This window comes from Podarcis muralis, chromosome 18 (assembly GCF_964188315.1).
Source record: "Podarcis muralis chromosome 18, rPodMur119.hap1.1, whole genome shotgun sequence".
NCBI lineage: Eukaryota > Metazoa > Chordata > Lepidosauria > Squamata > Lacertidae > Podarcis > Podarcis muralis.
Genome location: NC_135672.1, coordinates 11,944,207 through 11,963,805, shown reverse-complemented (window position 1 = coordinate 11,963,805; position 19,599 = coordinate 11,944,207). Strand labels below are relative to the sequence as shown.

Genomic DNA, 19,599 nt, shown 5'->3' with positions numbered 1-19,599 from the left:
ACCTACAACTCCCATGGTGGGAGCTGACAGCCCAACAACATCTCTGTGCTGCATTCCAAAGGCTGTGGAGAGGCTGTGGAAAGCCCAGCCAGATGGGCGGAAGGGGGGTATAAATAATAAATTATTATTATTATTATAGGGACGCGGGTGGCGCTGTGGGTAAAAGCCTCAGCGCCTAGGGCTTGCCGATCGAAAGGTCGGCGGTTCGAATCCCCGCGGCGGGGTGCGCTCCCGCTGCTCGGTCCCAGCGCCTGCCAACCTAGCAGTTTGAAAGCACCCCCGGGTGCAAGTAGATAAATAGGGACCGCTTACTGGCGGGAAGGTAAACGGCGTTCCGTGTGCTGCGCTGGCTCGCCAGATGCAACTTGTCACGCTGGCCACGTGACCCGGAAGTGTCTCTGGACAGCACTGGCCCCCGGCCTCTTGAGTGAGATGGGCGCACAACCCTAGAGTCTGTCAAGACTGGCCCGTACGGGCAGGGGTACCTTTACCTTTACCTTTTATTATTATTATATCTCGGTGCCTTCATTCATTTTATTTTAAATAAACCGCAGTCCCCTTGGTGGGCATCACAAAATGAATCCTCGCTGGGTGCAGCTTTGCCATGGCCAAAAATTCCAACATTTCGTGCTCTCTTGCTGAGCTCCTATGCTTATCCTCTCTTCGCTTTCTCGCTCCCTTCTCGCAACGTCTAGCTTTGACTATCCTCCCTATCTCTGTCTGCCTTTCCCCTCCGCGAGTTTTCCTACTGGTTGCCACTGTTTATTTTGTGTCTTTCCTCCTGTGTAAACCCCGACTGCTGAAGTTGGGAAAGCTGATGACCTCTGTCTTGCATGTGAGGGGGTTTTTCGAGGCGGGTAGGGACTGCGCTTTGTGCCCATTTTTCCAAACCATCGCCTGAAAAATCTGGTACGTGTGAAGACATTGCCTGTGCAGTTGAGGGGGGAAGAGATTGAGCAAGAGGTGGCTTGTGGGTGGTTAACAAAAGAGACCCAAAATATCACGTTCGTATTTAGTTTTTCTAGGGACGTGGGTGGCGCTGTGGGTTTAACCACAGAGCCTAGGACTTGCCAATCAGAAGGTCAGCGGTTCGAATCCCCACCACGGGGTGAGCTCCCGTTGCTCGGTCCCTGCTCCTGCCAACCTAGCATTTCGAAAGCACGTCAAAGTACAAGTAGATAAATAGGTACCGCTCCGGCGGGAAGGTAAACGGCGTTTCCGTGCGCTGCTCTGGTTCGCCAGAAGCGGCTCAGTCCTGCTGGCCACATGACCCGGAAGCTGTACGCCGGCTCCCTCGGCCAGTAAAGCGAGATGAGCGCCGCAACCCCAGAGTCGGCCATGACTGGACCTGATGGTTAGGGGTCCCTTTACCTTTACCTTATTTAGTTTTTCTAGCCTCATTGAAAAGGAATAGGGTCCAATTCCACCTGTGCAGTTGACTGCCACCCTGAATTACAAGAGGGGTGGAGAACCTTGTGGGTCATAGACTGAACCCAGACACCCAGACCTATAGATCTGGCCCCCAGGCAGCACCCCCTTTTGCCAGACCACCCCAAGTCACTGACTTTGGCATGGCTGCGATCTAGCCTACTGGGCAAAGGTAAGAGTCACGCCTTTGGGACGGCCCCCTTTGGCCACTGGCCACACCCCTTTCCCCGTGGCCCCGCCCACTGCTGGCATGCGGCCCCGGAAGTTAACCCATGAGGGAAAGAGGCCTTGCAGGCTGAAGAAGATGATCCAGCCCTGATTTAGAATAACAAAGGCCGCAACATGTTTAGGTAGTGGGTGTGCTGGTCCGGTGGGTTACCCGAGAGGCGAGGTCCAAGACCGGTCCATGGTCGAAGGTGCAACGAGGAGGCAGTCTGTACTAGCTGGACCTGGGTGCAGGGCAGGGAGTCGGGTGAAGTCAGGAACAGGCTTGCAAGCTGGGAGTTGGGTGAGGTCAGGAGCTCAGGCAGAAGAGCAGGACAGGGTTCAGGCAGGAACTAGCAACCAACAATGTTGCTCCCGCAACTTGGGACTGGGGCTGGCCGGCTTTTATCTGCCCCGAGGCATAGGGCGGCCCCGATCCTCAGGTGCCTCGCCCCTCTTGGCCTGGAGGCGAGCCCTCCTCCTGCAGGAACTTAGTTCCCTCCGCCTCTCCGCCCTGAGCCTCTGCAGCTCAGGAGAGGCTGGAGGGTTCCCGGACCCAGAGGCCACCTCAGCTTCCTCTGACGGGGCTGAGAGTGGAGCACCTGCAGGCAATGGGTCCTCCACCACCTCAGGGGCCAGAGCAGACTCACCTGAGGACCCAGCACAGGTGAGGACCCTTCAGGCTCAAGCCCCAGCTGGTTCTGGAGGCGGGGACTCCTGTGCAGGCGGGGATCCCTCAGGTTCAGCATCTGAGTCCGAATCCCAGGCCATCACAGTGGGTGACAGGGAATTCTGCTGCTTACGAATGCAGAATGAAATTGTCACGGGGACAAGCTTGGAAGCTTGGTCTTTTATGTATAAATATAGATATACCTGGTTGTCTGAGTCCTCCTAACAACATCTCATTTCTTCCTTTCTTGCTCAACTGTTGACCAACACGCCTTTGCAGGCTATGGTGAGTCTTTGTCTCCTTATTTATTTCTCTTTCTTGCTCAGGGCTCGCAAATCTTTCTCTCAACTAAGAACAGTGATGGGCAAACTCCCCAACACCACTCGATTGTAAATTGTTTTGAGGTTGATGAGTTTATGAATCACTTCTGGAGGCAGGGGAAAGCTCCAATAGTTCCTTCCCAGCTTGTTACATTGGTGCCAGCAGACATGATTTCACGGCCACGTGGGGAATGTGGTTTCAGCCATGCTGGAGGGCCGCACACGCTTCCTAATCGCGCGCCCCATCCCATGCCTAGGTGAAGACCCCATGAATGCAGGGTCTTAACTTCTGTTGTTGTCGTTTTTCTGCACTGCATTCTTGACATGCTTCTCCTTTTTTGCTTCCTCCCAACAGTCCTTGGTCCAGTCAAGGAAAGCTGGTATCACATCAGCACTCGCATCAAGCACTTTAAACAATGAAGAGCTAGTAAGTGTCCCAGTTCCTCCATATATATATATATATGCGCTCTTGGGTGGTTCTTTTGTGTTAAGAGAACTTGTCCTGGTGAAGGAATGAGTTTCTGTGCAGTCAGTCTGAAACGGGACCCAAAATCCGCATTTTTCCTTCTCCAAGGGAGCATTTCTAAAATGCATTAACTTGAGCTCTTGAGTCAATGTATAAACAGAAAGCCAGCTGTATAAAAAGCCCTCTCCTTTATCAGTCCGTGACGGCAATGGATGGCCTTGCCAGTTCCGAGTGGAGCAGGGATGGCACGTCTGGGTCTTATCTTACATCCTGACCACAAAAGATGCACAGACCTTGTCAGGTCTGACAAGAGAACCAGGAACGGCGCCAGGAGTGCTCTTAGAGTTGGTGACCTCCTGCCCCAAGATAAGAGTATAGGAACAAGAACAACCTTTTATTGTCAAGAGTACCGGAGCAGGGACATCTGTGATGTCAACCTGCGTGTATAAGCTGCCGTGGCTGGATTCCTGGGGAAGGGGGGAGAGGGTGCTTGGAGGATATATATATTGCATGAAATTTCTCATTTCTTTGGACTTGCTGTGGACTGACCACGCAAGGGCCTTCTGCTATCCGCAGAGCAGAATAAACTCTTTCTCTGAATCAACCTCGGTGTCATTTGACTTCCTTTCTCCCACCCGGGAGCAACGCAGACCCCACCAATCGGTATAGTCTAATAAGGCTACACTGGGAGCCCACAGGGGATGTGGAAGCAATAAGCAGTGCCACTTCCAATCCGAGCAAGGCATGAAAGTTCAGGACCATGGACAGCTCCATATCCCTGGTGCTGGGAGTTATAAGGGAGCTGTTGCTTCAGCAGTGAAGCAGTTCAGACAGGGAGCTTGTATGGGAGAAGGAGGCTCTGACGGATAGCCTCTTGCAGTAAATGAAAAAAGACCACGCAGAGTCAGAAGTTCCAAAATTATTTTATTTATTTTTTACTAAAAAGCAAAGGCTTGTTACAAAAACCTCAGATGCACGAGATACAAACGAAAGTGAGAGAGAGAGAGAGAGAGAGAGAGAGAGAGAGAGAGAGAGAGCAGCTTGCTGAGCACAGGGATTTCTCTCTCCTGGTTCAGCGTGACCTTGAGATAGCCAAAACAATATTTACAGCCGAAGTGAACCTTCTAGAATCTTCCAGCGCTTTCCAGTTTCTGCCCTCAAAGACTTTAGTCATGACAGGCTCTACCCCTTTCCTGGCTGCCCTGATGTGGTCAAATATGCTTCCGGCATGTAGCCTCGTGCATTGCTAGCCAGGCGCTACAGCATCAGCCCTGAAGGTCTTTCCTGGTGTACCATCAGCTCTGATCTCAGTAGGGAAAGGGGTGTCTGAGAGCCAGCTGGGATCTCAGGTGGCCAGCACAGAGACCTCCAGTCCGGGAGCAGAGATGCCCAGATCCAACAGCTCTTCAGGGTCACTGGCAGTTTGGAGATCTGCTTGGGAGGGGTGTCTTTCTCCCCCTCTGGGGAGACCTTGATCTCCTCAGTTTGCTTAGGACTGAACCCTAAAAGCACACTGCTGGCTGATCGGTTTAGCAGAGTCTCCTGAAGGCCAAGTCAGCACTCTGGACAGCTCCCAGTGAATTCTGCTGGCTGAGCTACAACAGATGTTGTCTCAGCAAAGGACTGGAGTCCCCTGAAGGCTTAGAAAGGGCTAGCAGAGATTTCTCTAGTATTGCCTCTGTCATATCTTGTCTGATCAGGTAACTTGTGATGGGGTACACTATATATATACCGGAGAGAGAGAGAGAGAGAGAGAGAGAGAGAGAGAGTTTTTCAGGTTTATACATTTCAATAATTTACAGTCATTTTAACATTTCAAAACTTGACTTCCTTCCCCCTCTTTCTGCAGTTCCTTAGATTTATTTTCAATATTTTCTGCATACTCCAAAGTAACTTAATTTATTCATTTATTCGTCTACTTTAAATATATAATCTTATGAAACTGAAGGTTATTAAAACAAACCTGCCAACGTTCTTATCTGTTTACAGTTTGTTTGTAAATAGTCGTACCTTGGTTCTTGAACAGAATGCATTCCGGGAGTCCGTTCGACTCCCGGAACCATTCGGAAACCAAGGCGCGGCTTCCGATTGGCTGCAGAGCATCCTGCAGCCAATCGGAATCTATGCCGGATGTTCAGCTTCCAAAAATCGTTCAAAAACCGGAATACTCACTTCTGGGTTTTTATCGTCCGGGAGCCAAGGCGTTTGAGATCCGAGGTATGACTATATTCACTAAACCATTTCTGTTCTTTTATAAAAAGTTGAGAGAGTGTGTCACACAGCCAGAGCCTGAGCGTGTGTTCTTCGTTGTCTCCCTCCAGAAAAACCATGTTTACAAGAAGACCCTCCAAGCCTTAATCTACCCCATCTCTTGCACAACCCCCCACAACTTCGAGGTGTGGACCGCCACAACGCCCACCTACTGTTACGAGTGCGAGGGTCTACTCTGGGGCATTGCGCGCCAAGGCATGCGGTGTACAGAATGCGGAGTCAAGTGCCACGAGAAGTGTCAAGACCTGCTCAACGCCGACTGCTTGCAAAGTAAGGAGGGGTGCCTTGTTCTCTTGGGTTTGTCTTGAGGCTGTAGAGTTCTGTCTGAACTGAGAGCAACAAAATACACAGCTTACGTTTCCAAAATCTGCAGCTTCTCACCACTGAGATTAGCAAAGCATTTTGCACCACAGTTAGCAAAGGCAATCTGCCAATAAAAATAATACAATGTCTTTTTTTATTACCATCATTGTATTATTATTATTATTGTTGTTGTTGTTGTTGTTGTTGTTGTTATTATTTATTAAAAGATCATAATGAGAGTCTCCTAGATTAGGCCAATGGTGTATCTAGATGGGTGGCGCTGTGGTCTAAACCACGGAGCCTCTTGGGCTTCTCAGTCAGAAAGGTTGGCAGTTCGAATCAGTGCAACGGGGTGAGCTCCCGTTGCTCGGTCCCTGCTCCTGGCACCTAGCATTTCGAAAGCACACTAGTGCAAGTAGATAAATAGGTACCGCTCTGGCGGGAAGGTAAACAGCATTTCCGTGCGCTGCTCTGGTTCGCCAGGAGCGGCTTAGTCATGCTGGCCACATGACCCGGAAGCTGTACGCCGGCTCCCTCGGCCTATAAAGAGAGATGAACGCCGCAACCCCAGAGTTGGTCACGACTGGACCCAATAGTCAGGGGTCGCTTTACTTTTCCTTTAGTCCTAACTTAGAGTAGACCCCCCCCCATTGAAACCAACAGACAAGACCAAAACATGCACACTTGTTTCAATGAATCTGCTCTTTGTTGTTGTTGAGTCGTTTAGTCGTGTCTGCCTCTTCGTGACCCCCTGGACCAGAGCACGCCAGGCCCTCCTGTCTTCCACTGCCTCCCGCACTTTGGTCAAACTCATGCTGGTAGCTTTGAGAACACTGTCCCACCATCTCGTCCTCTGTCGTGCCCTTCTCCTTGCGCCCTCCATCTTTCCCAACATCAGGGTCTTTTCCAGGGAGTCTTCTCTTCTCCTGAGGTGGCCAAAGTCTTGGAGCCTCAGCTTCACAATCTGTCCTTCCAGTGAGCACTCAGGGCTGATTTCCTAAAGGATGGAGAGGTTTGATCTTCTTAGGTGCAACCTATTGTTCTGCTGTGTAACGGCTCTTCCCGCTTCTACGAAATGTAAAACAGGTTTCCTAATGCGTGGAATAATCAGAATGCATTGCAGTGACGAAGAAGTGATGAGAAGAGAAGACTCCCTGGAAAAGACCCTGATGTTGGGGAAGATGGAGGGCACAAGGAGAAGGGGACGACAGAGGAAGAGATGGTGGGACAGTGTTCTTGAAGCTATGAACCTAAGTTTGACCAAACAGCAGGAGGCTGTGGAAGACAGGAGGGCCTGGCGTGCTCTGGTCCAGGGGGTCACAAAGAGCCGGACACGACTAAACGACTAAACAACAACAACAACAACATTGCAGTGACATCGGTGGTAACCCATCCATGGCAAATCTCTCTCTCTCTCTGTCCAGGGGCGGCTGAGAAAAGTTCGAAGCACGGGGCTGAGGACCGCACGCAGAATATTATCATGGTGCTGAAAGATCGTATGAAGATCCGGGAGCGCAATAAGCCCGAGATCTTTGAGCTGATCCAGGAGATCTTTGCCGTCTCCAAGACCATTCACACCCAGCAGATGAAAGCTGTGAAGCAGAGCGTTCTGGATGGGACCTCAAAGTGGTCTGCAAAGATCAGCATTACAGGTACGTCAAGCCAGTGGCCGTTTAGACAGACAGGCATGTAGATATGCGTAAACACAGAGAGTCAGATGAGCATAGAGAAATCTTCTTCTTTGGTGATCCCTTGTAGCCCAGTAATATAATAATAATACAGTGGTGCCTCGCAAGACGAAATTAATTCATTCCGCGAGTTTTGTCGTCCTGCGATTTTTTTCGTCTTGCGAAGCACGGTGTTGGAAAAGTTTCGGGAAAGCTTCAAAAATCACCAAAGTCTTCAAAAACCTCAAAAAAGGCTACCACACCGCGTTCTATGAGTTGCTCCTCGAAGTCAAGTCGCAACTGTATTAACGGTGTTAAGAAAAAGGAAACAAACTTGCAAGACGTTTCCGTCTTGCGAAGCAAGCCCATAGGGAAAATTGTCTTGCGAAGCAGCTCAAAAAACCCTTTCGTCTAGCGATTTTTTTGTCTTGCGAGGCATTCGTCTTGCGAGGTACCACTGTAGAGCAAAAAATATGGTAATTATAAAAGCAGCATAAAATACAGTATAAAAACATAAATAACAATAAAATTCAAAAACCAATTAGATAATCCCCAGGGCTAGCTGGCTGAATTGGTCCTACCTGGGCCAGCGAGGCAGCCAAGGGAGAATTAGCTCTGGGGTCCACAGGGTGGGTAATCTTTATAAAAGGGGAGGGAAGAGAAGGGAAATAAAATATCAGGCTGAATTCAAATTAAAGGCCAGGCGGAATAGCTCTGTCTTACAGGCCTGACGGAAGGAGGTTAAATCCTGCAGGGCCCTGGTCTCATGGGACAGAGCATTCCACCAGGTCGGAGCCATCACTGAAAAGGCCCTGGCCCTGGTAGAGGATAGTCTGACTTCCTTAGGGCCCGGGACCTCTAAACTATGGTTATTAATGGACCTTAAGGTCCTCTGCGGGGCAGACCAGGACAGGCGGTTCTGTAGATACGAGTAAGATTGTCTTCCATGAACACAGTCTTAACAGTGAGCCCGTAAGCAGCTGTGGAGGCCAATTCTGGATCCACGCGTCCTTCCACAGTGGGGACCAGAAAGTGGGGCCCTAAGCTATAGATTGTTTAGCTTATACGTAAACCCAGCAATGTCCTTCCCAGTCCCATCACCTACAAATAGGGATGCAAGCTGTGGAGAGGCTCTTTTGTCTCTGCTCTCTAACTGAGCAAGCTGGTGATGGTGGGTCCTTGGCCTGCCCTTCACCAGGTGTGCAGCCTGGGAGTCATTTTGGACTCACAGGTGTCCATGGAGGCGCAGGTTAACTCTGTGTCCAGGGCGGCTGTCTACCAGCTCCACCTGGTACGCAGGCTGAGACCCTCCCTGCCCACAGACTGTCTGGCCAGAGTGGTGCATGCTCTGGTTATCTCCCGCTTGGACTACTGCCATGCGCTCTCCGTGGGGCTACCTTTGAAAGTGACCCGGAAACTACAACTAATCCAGAATGCGGCAGCTAGACTGGGGACTGGGAGCGGCCACCGAGACCATATAACACTGGTCTTGAAAGACCTACATTGGCTCCCAGTACGTTTCCAAGCACAATTCAAAGTGTTGGAGCTGACCTTGAAAGCCCTAAATGGCCTCGGTCCTGTATACCTGAAGGAGCATCTCCACCCCTATCGTTCTGCCCAGACACCTGGGTCCATCTCCGAGGGCCTTCTGGCTGTTCCATCATTGCGAGAAGTGAGGTAACAGGGAACCAGACAGAGGGCCTTCTCGGTGGTGGCGCCCACCCTGTGGAACACTCTCCCTTCAGATGTGAAGGAAATAAGCAGCTATCTTATCTTTAAAAGACATCTGAAGGCAGCCCTGTTCAGGGCAGTTTTTAATATTTAATGCTATACTGTTTTTAACACTTGATTGGGAGCCGCCCAGAGTGGCTAGGGAAACTCAGCCAGGTGGGTGGGGTATAAATAATAAATTATTGTTGTTGTTTCCACCCTCATTTTTCTCTCTTTGTGTTTTGTGACTGTTTTTTGGGGGGGTCGCCCCCGTCCGTGGGTGTGCATGAAACCCATTGAAATGGCACTCGGCTGCGCATGGGATCGCTCGACCAGTGGTTTGCGCACAAGGGCTGCAGGCGAAGGACAAGACCGGGTCCAGCGACCCGTACGTCACCGTCCAGGTCGGGAAGACGAAAAAGAGGACCAAAACCATCTACGGCAATCTGAACCCGATCTGGGAGGAGAACTTCCACTTGTGAGTTGATATCCTGGGGTCCTTGTTTCTTTGTTATTGTTGTTTAGTCGTTTAGTCATGTCCGCCTCTTCGTGACCCCCTGGACCAGAGCACGCCAGGCCCTCCTGTCTTCCACTGCCTCCCCCAGTTTGGTCAAACTCATGCTGGTAGCTTCGAGAACACTGTCCCACCATCTCGTCCTCTGTCGTCCCCTTCTCCTTCTGCCCTCCATCTTTCCCAACATCAGGGTCTTTTCCAGGGAGTCTTCTCTTCTCATGAGGTGGCCAAAGTCTTGGAGCCTCAGCTTCAGGATCTGTCCTTCCAGTGAGCACTCAGGGCTCATTTCCTTCCGAATGGAGAGGTTGGATCTTCTTGCAGTCCATGGGACTCTCAAGAGTCTCCTCCAGCACCAGAATTCAAAAGCATCAATTCTTCGGGGATCAGCCTTCTTTATGGTCTTCGTCTCTAGCATGTATCAAATCTGGGGTTCCCAAACTGCGGTCCGTAGACTGCCGGCACGTCCACGGGGTTCATTCAAAGAGCCCACGCTTACAGTTCAAATTGGTTGGGCTTCTACGGCATGCAGGATGTGATGCAATATAAGAAATAAAAGAAGCAACAGAAAATGCAATGAAGTTCCAGACAGCATCTAGCTGGTCCACTGAGACTCTCAGCAATTTTCAAGAGGTCTGGCGGCCAGGGAAATTTGGGGACCGCTCAGTTAGATGCAGCAAGAGACCTGTCACCCAGTGTGGCAAAGTGGTTAGAGTGTCAGACTAGGACCTGGAGGTAAAAGTTAAAGGGACGCCTGACCATTAGGTCCAGTCGTGGACGACTCTGGGGTTGCGGCGCTCATCTCGCTTTATTGGCCGAGGGAGCCGGCGTACAGCTTCTGGGTCATGTGGCAAGCATGACTAAGCTACTTCTGGCAAACTAGAGCAGCGCATGGAAACGCCGTTTACCTTCCCGCCGGAGCGGTACCTATTTATCTACTTGCACTTTGACGTGCTTTTGAACTGCTAGGTGGGCAGGAGCAGGGACCGAGCAACAGGAGCTCACCCCGTCATTGCGGGGATTCGAACCGCCGACCTTCTGATCGGCAAGTCCTAGGCTCTGTGGTTTAACCCACAGACTTGGCCACAAAGCTCACTGGGCAGTCTTGGGGCAGGCACTGTCCTTTAGCCTGACCTACCTCGCAGGGTTCTTGTGGGGGGTAAAGCCATGGAGGTGTGGGGAAGAACCACACACCCCGCCGTGATCTCCTCAGAGAATAAGTTTTTGCGGGGGGACATCTGGGAACCATAGCCTTGCGAGCTGAAACAAACATCTCTCGTTCGTGACATTGCCTTCTTCTCCCGCAACAACAGTGAATGCCATAACTCCTCCGATCGAATCAAGGTGCGTGTCTGGGACGAAGACGACGACATCAAGTCTAGGGTAAAGCAGCGCTTTAAGAGGGAATCCGACGACTTCCTGGGCCAGACGATCATCGAGGTGCGGACGTTGAGCGGGGAGATGGACGTCTGGTACAATTTGGGTAAGCGACTGCGAAGGCGGCAGGGGCAGTCCCCTGAACAGTTGAGTCCCAAGACCCTGGGGGTATTGTACTCCTACTGCCAGCGGACTACAGACTGCGTGTGATCGAGTTCGCAAGTCACTGTGTTCATTATCCCATAATCTTTGCTTTAACGTCTTTAGGGCGCCTTCATAACCCAGGTAATAGAGTTGGGGGGGGGGGTGACAGACCAATAGAGGTGGCTTTTTTAGCCATGGTTTTCTGCCATTTTTGGGACGTGGGTGGCGCTGTGGGTAAAACCTCAGCGCCTAGGACTTGCCGATTGCATGGTCGGCGGTTCAAATCCCCGCGGCGGGGTGCGCTCCTGTCGTTCGGTCCCAGCGCCTGCCAACCTAGCAGTTCGAAAGCACCCCTGGGTGCAAGTAGATAAATAGGGACCGCTTACCAGTGGGAAGGTAAACGGCGTTTCCGTGTGCTGCGCTGGCTCGCCAGATGCAGCTTGTCACGCTGGCCACGTGACCCGGAAGTGTCTACGGACAGCGCTGGCTCCCGGCCTATAGAGTGAGATGAGCGCACAACCCTAGAGTCTGGCAAGACTGGCCCGTACGGGCAGGGGTACCTTTAGCTTTACCTTTTCTGCCATTTGCTGACAAATTCCTCATTGGTCAGGTGTTGGTACAAACCCTTCCCTAGATCAAACCCTGAAATCCTGAGCCCACGTTTTAGGGCAGCCCACCACGCTTTAGTTGAAATTGGGCACTCACCAGCTTCTAACAGAAGTATGGAGTTGGGGACACAGTTGGGTACCTGCAGCAGAGATCGTAGAAATTTTGCCTGAAAGCCATCATTATCAGGCAACTTGTTCTCTGCACACCTGCGCAACATAACTGACCTTTCTCCAAACGCAATGCTTGCCTACCAAATTCTCCCCTGGACTGTTTTAGATAAGCGGACGGACAAATCGGCCGTCTCTGGGGCGATCCGGCTGCACATCAGCGTGGAGATCAAAGGCGAGGAGAAAGTGGCGCCGTATCATGTGCAATACACCTGCCTCCATGAGGTGAGTGGGGCGCACGAGGCCTTAGTGCCCTTGCTATTCTGGGACAGATCCACACCCACGCAGCTAGGAACCAGGGCTTTGCACAGGCCCTCTCTGATCTGCTGGGTGTGTGTGTGTGTGTGTTGTCCTTCCCTGGGCCCAAAGTGCCGAAAACCCTTCCCCTCCCTGGAAGTGGGTCCTGAATTAGTTCAGAAGACAGGGCTGATGTTTTTGTTTGGCCGTCGGAAACAGTGTCCGGCCGGAAAATCGCTGAAACGTCTGGGAAAATCTGGACGTATGACAACCCATTAAAGTGGGTAATATTGCAAGCTTCAGTTGTCATCCCTATACGGTGGTACCTCGGCTTACATACGCTTCAGGTTACAGACTCCGCTAACCCAGAAATAGTACCTCGGGTTAAGAACTTTGCTTCAGGATGAGAACAGAAATCGTGCTCTGGTGGTGCGGCAGCAGCAGGAGGCCCCATCAGCTAAAGTGGTGCTTCAGGTTAAGCACAGTTTCAGGTTAAGAATGGACCTCCAGAACGAATTAAGTACCTAACCCGAGGTACCACTGTATACTGTTTCTGGTCATCGTCTTCTTTGGCGATCCCTCGTAGCCGAGTAAGATTGTCTCCCATAAACACGGTTTTAACAATGAGTCCGTAAGTGACTGTGGAGGCCAGTTCTGGATCCACATGTCCTTCCACAGTGGGGACATAGGTTTCCGGGCGGGAGTTGATCATGGTGAAGGTTTGCCAAGCCTGCCTTCCTCTTAGCACGTTTCTCCCTTGCGTCCTGAGTTCGAGTGTCTTCAAAGCCCAGGACACATTTGGGAAAGGCTGTTCTCCAACTGGAGCGCTCGCAGGCCAGTGTTTCCCAGTTGTCGGTGTTTATACTACATTTTAAAGATTTGCCTTGAGAGAGTCTTTGAACCTCTTTTGTTGACCACCAGCATTACACTTTCCATTCTTAAGTTCTGAATAGAGCAGTTGCTTTGGAAGACGATCATCAGGCATCCGCACAACATGACCAGTCCAACGAAGTTGATGTTGCTTCGACATGGGTGATCTTTGCTTCTTCCAGTACACTGGCATTAGTTCGCCCGTCTTCCCAAGTGATGTGTAAAAATTTTCAGAGACACCGTTGATGGAATTTTCTGGGGAGATGGCGTTTATAAGTGGGACTGTTTGTAGTATAGCTTCCTCCATAGGTACATGACTTTTCTGTTTTAATTTTAACCCCCCCTCCAAACTCCTGCCTCTCTCAATGTCTCATTAGAACCTCTTCCATTTCGTGACGGACATCCAAAACAACGGCGTGGTGAAGATACCAGAGGCGAAGGGCGACGACGCGTGGAAAGTGTACTTCGACGAAACTGCCCAGGAGATCGTGGACGAGTTTGCTATGAGATATGGAGTAGAGTCCATCTATCAGGCCATGACGTGAGTCTCTGTGGGATGGATGATGGATGGATGGATGGATGGATGGATGGATGGATGGATGGATTTATTCATTCATTCATTCATTCATTCATTCATTCATTCATTCATACATACATTCTCCACCCATCTGGCTGGGTTTCCCCAGCCACTCGGGGCGGCTCCCAACAGAGTAGTAAAAATATGATAGAACACCAAACATTAAAAACTTCCCTAAACAGGGCTGCCTTCAGATGTCTTCTAAAAGTCAGGTAGTTGTTTATTTCCTTGACATCTGGTGGGAGGGCGTTCCACAGGGTGGGGGCCACCACCAAGGAGGCCCTCTGCTTGGTTCCCTGCAACCTCACTTCTCACAGGGAGGGAACCGCCAGAAGGCCCTCGGGAGATGGACCCAGGTGTCCGGGCTGGACGATGGGGGTGGAGACGCTCCTTCAGGGATACTGGGCCATTTAGGGCTTTCAAGGTCAACACCAACACTTTGAATTGTGCTCGGAAATGTCCTGTGAGCCAATGGAGGTATTTCAGGACCAGTGTTATATGGTCTTGGCAGCCGCTCCCAGTCCCCAGTCTGGCTGCCGCATTCTGGATTAGTTGCAGTTTCTGGGTCACCTTCAAAGGTAGCCCCACGTAGAGCGCATAGCAGTAGTCCAAGCGGGAGATAACCAGAGCATGCACCACTCTGGCCAGACAGTCCGCAGGCAGGGAGGGTCTCATCCTGCATACCAGATGGAGCTGCCCTGGACACAGAACTGACCTGCGCCTCCATGGACAGCGGTGAGTCCAGAATGACTCCCAGGCTGCACACCTGGTCCTTCGGGGGCACAGTGACCCCATTCAGGACCAGGGAGTCCTCCACACCCCCCGCCCCCTGTCCCCCCAAAAACAGTCCTTCTATCTTGTCAGGATTCAACCTCAATCTGTTGGCCGCCATCCATCCTCCAACCGCCTCCAGGCACTCACACAGGACCTTCACCGCCTTCACTGGTTCTGATTTAAAGGAGAGGTAGAGCTGAATTGCGTTGACTGTGTTTTCCCCTCCTCCCTTCCTTGTTTTCTTTTTCTTCCAGGCATTTTGCCTGCCTGTCTTCGAAATATATGTGCCCCGGGGTGCCAGCAGTCATGAGCACCCTGTTGGCCAACATCAACGCTTATTACGCTCATACAACTGCCTCTACCAACGTGTCTGCCTCTGACCGTTTTGCCGCGTCCAATTTCGGGGTAAGTCCGATGGTGCGTAGAACACTCATTTCTTACTTTTACTCTCTCCTTTTTCCCCCGGGGGGAGGGGGGTGCATGGCGGTAGAGAGGGCCCTACCAAAAAAAACCCATCGCTGCAGAGTCCGAAATTCGGCAAAAGAAGAAGCGCCGGCTGTTCCTCTTCCCCACGAAACGCCGCAGCCGTTTTTGCAGAGCAGGAATCGGCGTCGGCGTTTTAGCACTGGCTTTGCTTTGCGACCTTACACCGTATTTTTCGCTCTATAAGACGCACCAGACCACGAGACGCACCTAGTTTTCTGAGGAGGAAAACAAGAAAAAAAATATTCTGAATCTCAGAGGCCAGAACAGCAAGAGGGATCGCTGCGCAGCGAAAGCAGCAATCCCTCTTGCTGTTCTGGCTTCTGGGATAGCTGCGCAGCCTGCATTCGCTCCATAAGACGCACACACATTTCCCCTTACTTTTGAGGAGGGGAAAAGTGAGTCTTCTAGAGCAAAAATACGGTAATCACAGGGTTTCTCCAGCAGTCGCTGTCAGACTACAACTCCCATCATCCCTAGCTAGCGGGACCTGTGGTCAGGGATGATGGGGACTGTAGTCCCAAAGTGGCCGGAAACCCAATGGGGAAGAACTGGAGGAGAAAGGGCATGTAAGGCGAGGGGCTACCAAAACCATGATGCAGTGCGACTGGGAGCCGGCTAAACATGGTCTAATTTCAGCTCTGCTAAATTAATATAATTTAATAAGAGGCAAATTGTGGGATTTCCACCTGGCCTGTTCTGCGGCGAATTTTTTTGTTGGAGTCCTCTGTAGAAGTGGTCACAGCCTGCAACCGGACTGAGTCTTCCTGGCTTAGTCGACCTAAGGCGCTCAAGTTATTAGGAGTGCTGTTCATTTCTAAATATATCGCCGTGCCTTCCTCGAAGGAGGTCAGGATTGTGTACATTTTTCCTCTCCCCTCGTGAACTGCACGATTAACCCAGCGAGGTAGCCTCAGCCGAGAGATGACACCATTCAGAGGCCTAACACCAATGTTCGGCATGGACAAAGGTGGAGGTGGCCACAATCTAGGGTTGCCATATGTCCTCCTTTTCCAGGACATGCCCTCTTCAGGTCTTGTTGACATATGCGGCCTAGGACCCACGTACCTTCGGGACCGCCTCTCCTGGTATGCCCCGCGGAGGACCTTAAGGTCCACAAATGACAATGAAACCGCCGACCTTCCGATCGGCAAGCCCAAAAGGCTCCGTGGTTTAGACCATGTGGTCATGTGGCCAGCAGGACTAAGCCGCTTCTGGTGAACCAGCGCAGCGCGCGGAAACACCGTTTACCTTCCTGCCAGAGTGGTACCTATTTATCTACTTGCACTTTGACATACTTTCAAACTGCTAGGTTGGCAGGAGCAGGGACCGAGCAACGGGAGCTCACCCTGTCGCAGGGATTTGAACCGCCGACCTTCTGATCAGCAAGTCCTAGGCTCTGTGGTTTAACCCACAGCACCACCCGCGCCTCTAGTTTAAAATAGAAGTTGGCAAATGTGTCCTCTTTTTCGCTCTTCAAAATATGGCAACCATACCATAATCCCACAAATACAAGCCACACCGCACATGAGAGACCCCAGATGAGAGACTGAGGACTTAATGTACACCGTCTTGCGTTCCACGATGGAAGAAAGCTCGTAAGATAAATGTGAAATAATAATTTCCACCAATCAAGGAGCGAAGTCTGAAATATCTCTGGGGCTGAAGCAACTCCGATTTTCATCTTCGGAGAATTCCTGGCTTTTGTTATGAGTGAGGCAGTTCACCCCCGGCCTCAATATGTTGATATATAGATTTACGAAGACGACGACTAAGTCAGGAATGCTACAGGAAGGCGATGGTTTGTGCCTTGCGGGAAAGGCGTGGCAAAGTCTGGAAAGGTGCCGATCCAGAGATCATTTCCCCCAGTGCAACTACTGTCGCTTGCAAAGACTGAGAAGGGATACTTAGTGAAGCGCTGTGCTAGGGAGACCTTTTGAGCCTTATCTCAGAAAGCATGATGGAGAAATTGAGCTTTCACACCAGATACCGTATTTTTCACTCAATAGGACGCACCTGACCATAGAACGTACCTTGTTTTAGAGGGGGAGAACAAGAAAAAAATTCTCCCCCTCTCTGCTCAGCGCCCCTTCAGCGAAGCGGCAGAAGAAACAAAGCCCCTTCCATTTCTCCTCCCGCTTGGCTGAAGGGGCGCTGCGCAGCTCTCCCTCTCTGCTGAAGCCAGGAGAGTCTTGCTCTCCCGGCTTCAGCAAAAGGAACCCGAAGCCTTCGGAGCGCAGCGCCTGGACCGCAGCGTGCGCACCGACCCCTCTCGCTCTCCAGGCTTCAGCAAAAGCAACGTGTAGCCTCCGGAGCGTGGCCAGCAGGACTAAGCCGCTCCTGGCGAACCAGAGCAGCACATGGAAACGCCGTTTACCTTCCCACCGGAGAGGTACCTATTTATCTACTTGCACTTTGACGTGCTTTCGAACTGCTAGGTTGGCAGGAGCAGGGACTGAGCAACAGGAGCTCACCCGTTGCAGGGATTTGAACCGCTGACCTTCTGACCAGCAAGTCCTAGGCTCTGTGGTTTAACCCACAGCGCCACCCACTCTTTAAAAGAGGATTGGCCAAATTTGTGGAGGAGAGGGCTATCAATGGCGGCTAGCCATGATCATAGCTCTGTGTCAACAGTTGGGGTGCTTCTGAAAACCAGCAGCTGGAAATAACAGGATGGGAGAGTTGGTCTTGGGTTCAAATCCTGGTTTCTGGTTTCCTGTGGGCATCTTGTTGGCCACTGTGAGACTAGGCAGGCCCCAGGCTCTTCTGATATTCTTACATTCTCAAAGCACAAAGAGGCAGGCGGCTGAGTGGATCAAATTGCAGATATTAGGCAGGTTGGTGTCCACTTTTCTCGCATTCTCACTGCATGCGGTCTTTGTAGTCTTTGCTCAGCGTGCGCTGGTGCAGCTTTAAGACTACAAAACCCCATGGTGCAATGTCAGAGGCAGGGAAGCCCACATCATAGCTGTCCACTTTTCCCTTTTCTTGCAAGGAATCCTATTGGGAATAAGGGAATTTCCCTTTTAAAAAAGGGGAAAGCTATGGTCCACATGGCAACAGGGACACATAGACCAGTGGCAACGTGGATTTCAGTTCTGATGCGCAGGGAGAGTGTGGGAATCTCGACGAGGCGCATATCAGTTGCACTGAGGGAAGTGACCTTGTACATTGAGCCCCTTTCCCGACGACTCTGCCACGCCGTTTTAACTTAACGGGAGTTTTTGAAAACAGGTTTTTTCTCTTCTCTGTGCATTTTCCAAAAGTCAAACACCGGAGGCTTGTTCACGCCGCAAAATCGGGGGTCTGTGGTTGAGGCCATGGGGCCTCAACACATTAACAGAAATCAGGGCTGTGGAGAAGAGGGAGGTTTGCACCCAACCCAATTTTGAAGGCCAACAACAACAGCCCTGCCAAATTTGTCAAAGGCGACCGATTGCAAAAACGAAACGGCAAAACATCACACAAACACAGGAGAAGTTTATGTCTGGGGAATGTCTGATTTACCGACTGCGACAGCGACGTGTGTGTGAACAAGCCTCCGGCTCTGCTTCTGTATAAAACCAATTCTGTTTTGCGGTTAGGGATGTGTTTAGCCCTCGACAGGACTGTCTTTGTTTTCTTGGTCTCTCGTTTTCTCTCCATCGCGGCTTCGAAAAGAAAAAAAAAATCATTTTGATAAAAAAATCAAATGTTAGGCTTTGTACAAACCGTGTTTCTTTCTTTCTTCTTTTTCCCTCTCAGAGAGAGCCTAAAATTTGGGCGTTTCCCCTCTCCCCCCAAAAAACCAGACTGTGTCGCTTTAACCCTCTGTGTGCCGGTGCTAAGGGGTGCTACGGAGGCTGTGTTGTGGCGGATGCGCAACCGTGTTCTTTTTGTTGCAAGGATTGCTTTTTCGTTGTCTCTCGCAACCTTAGCGGTCAAGGGAGATGTAGGAACCGGGGGGTGGGGGGTGGAGTGGGGTAGGGGGTGGGCGGGTTGAGGGAAAAGGAGGGCTCAGCTAGACGTGGAGGGAGGGAAGCAGAGATAGTGGGTAGCGGAGGGGTGTTTGGTTGGTCTGTGTTTGGGGGTGGACAGCAGATCTTGGAGGCCAGCCAAAGACATTTTGCTAACTGGGGCGATAGGCAAGGTTAGTGTGTTGCTTCCCTTTTTACACATACACAACTAGGTGTCCCTTTAGCCCTGGGGAGACACACAGTGCACAGGCTGAACTTCACTTCAGCACCGGTCATTCGGACAGCGCACAGTACCAACATGGCAGGCAATTGCATCTCACTTCAGCACCAGAGGACTGGACAGCTCCTTCCACATCATTCGAGGAAGGCGTGGCCTTGTTGACCATGTGTGTCCGTCCGCCCAGGTGTAATCAAAAAACAATGGGAGGACGACATAGGCTATGAGTTTAACCCCACTCAGTGGACCAGAATGTGGTCTAAAGGTAAAGGAACCCCTGACCATTAGGTCCAGTCGTGACCGACTCTAGGGTTGCGACGCTCATCTCGCTTTGCTAGCCGAGGGAGCCGGCGTACAGCTTCCGGGTCATGTGGCCAGGTCATGTCGCTTCTGGCAAACCAGAGCAGCGCATGGAAACGCCGTTTCCCTTCCCGCCGGAGTGGTGCCTATTTATCTACTTGCACTTTGACGTGCTTTCGAACTGCTAGGTTGGCAGGAGCAGGGACCAAGCAATGGGAGCTCACTCTGTTGCGGGGATTCGAACTGCCGACCTTCTGATCGGCAAGCCCTGGGCTCTGTGGTTTAACCCACAGCGCCACCCGCGTCCCAAGTGAGGACTACGACCCACCAAAATCAAG

The 19,599-nt window shown here is 51.3% G+C and overlaps 1 protein-coding gene across 1 annotated transcript in view; it reads left to right on the top strand.

Annotated features, from left to right (window-relative positions):
• UNC13A (unc-13 homolog A) overlaps window positions 1–19,599 on the top strand; it is a 104,516-nt gene that overhangs the window by 38,906 nt on the left and 46,011 nt on the right. The window contains exons 15-22 of the mRNA XM_077921857.1: window positions 2,978–3,049; window positions 5,410–5,629; window positions 7,087–7,314; window positions 9,376–9,517; window positions 10,864–11,033; window positions 11,957–12,072; window positions 13,332–13,495; window positions 14,560–14,710. Of these exons, the coding sequence (XP_077777983.1) occupies window positions 2,978–3,049; window positions 5,410–5,629; window positions 7,087–7,314; window positions 9,376–9,517; window positions 10,864–11,033; window positions 11,957–12,072; window positions 13,332–13,495; window positions 14,560–14,710 (1,263 nt within the window). The remainder of the gene's footprint in view (window positions 1–2,977; window positions 3,050–5,409; window positions 5,630–7,086; window positions 7,315–9,375; window positions 9,518–10,863; window positions 11,034–11,956; window positions 12,073–13,331; window positions 13,496–14,559; window positions 14,711–19,599) is intronic.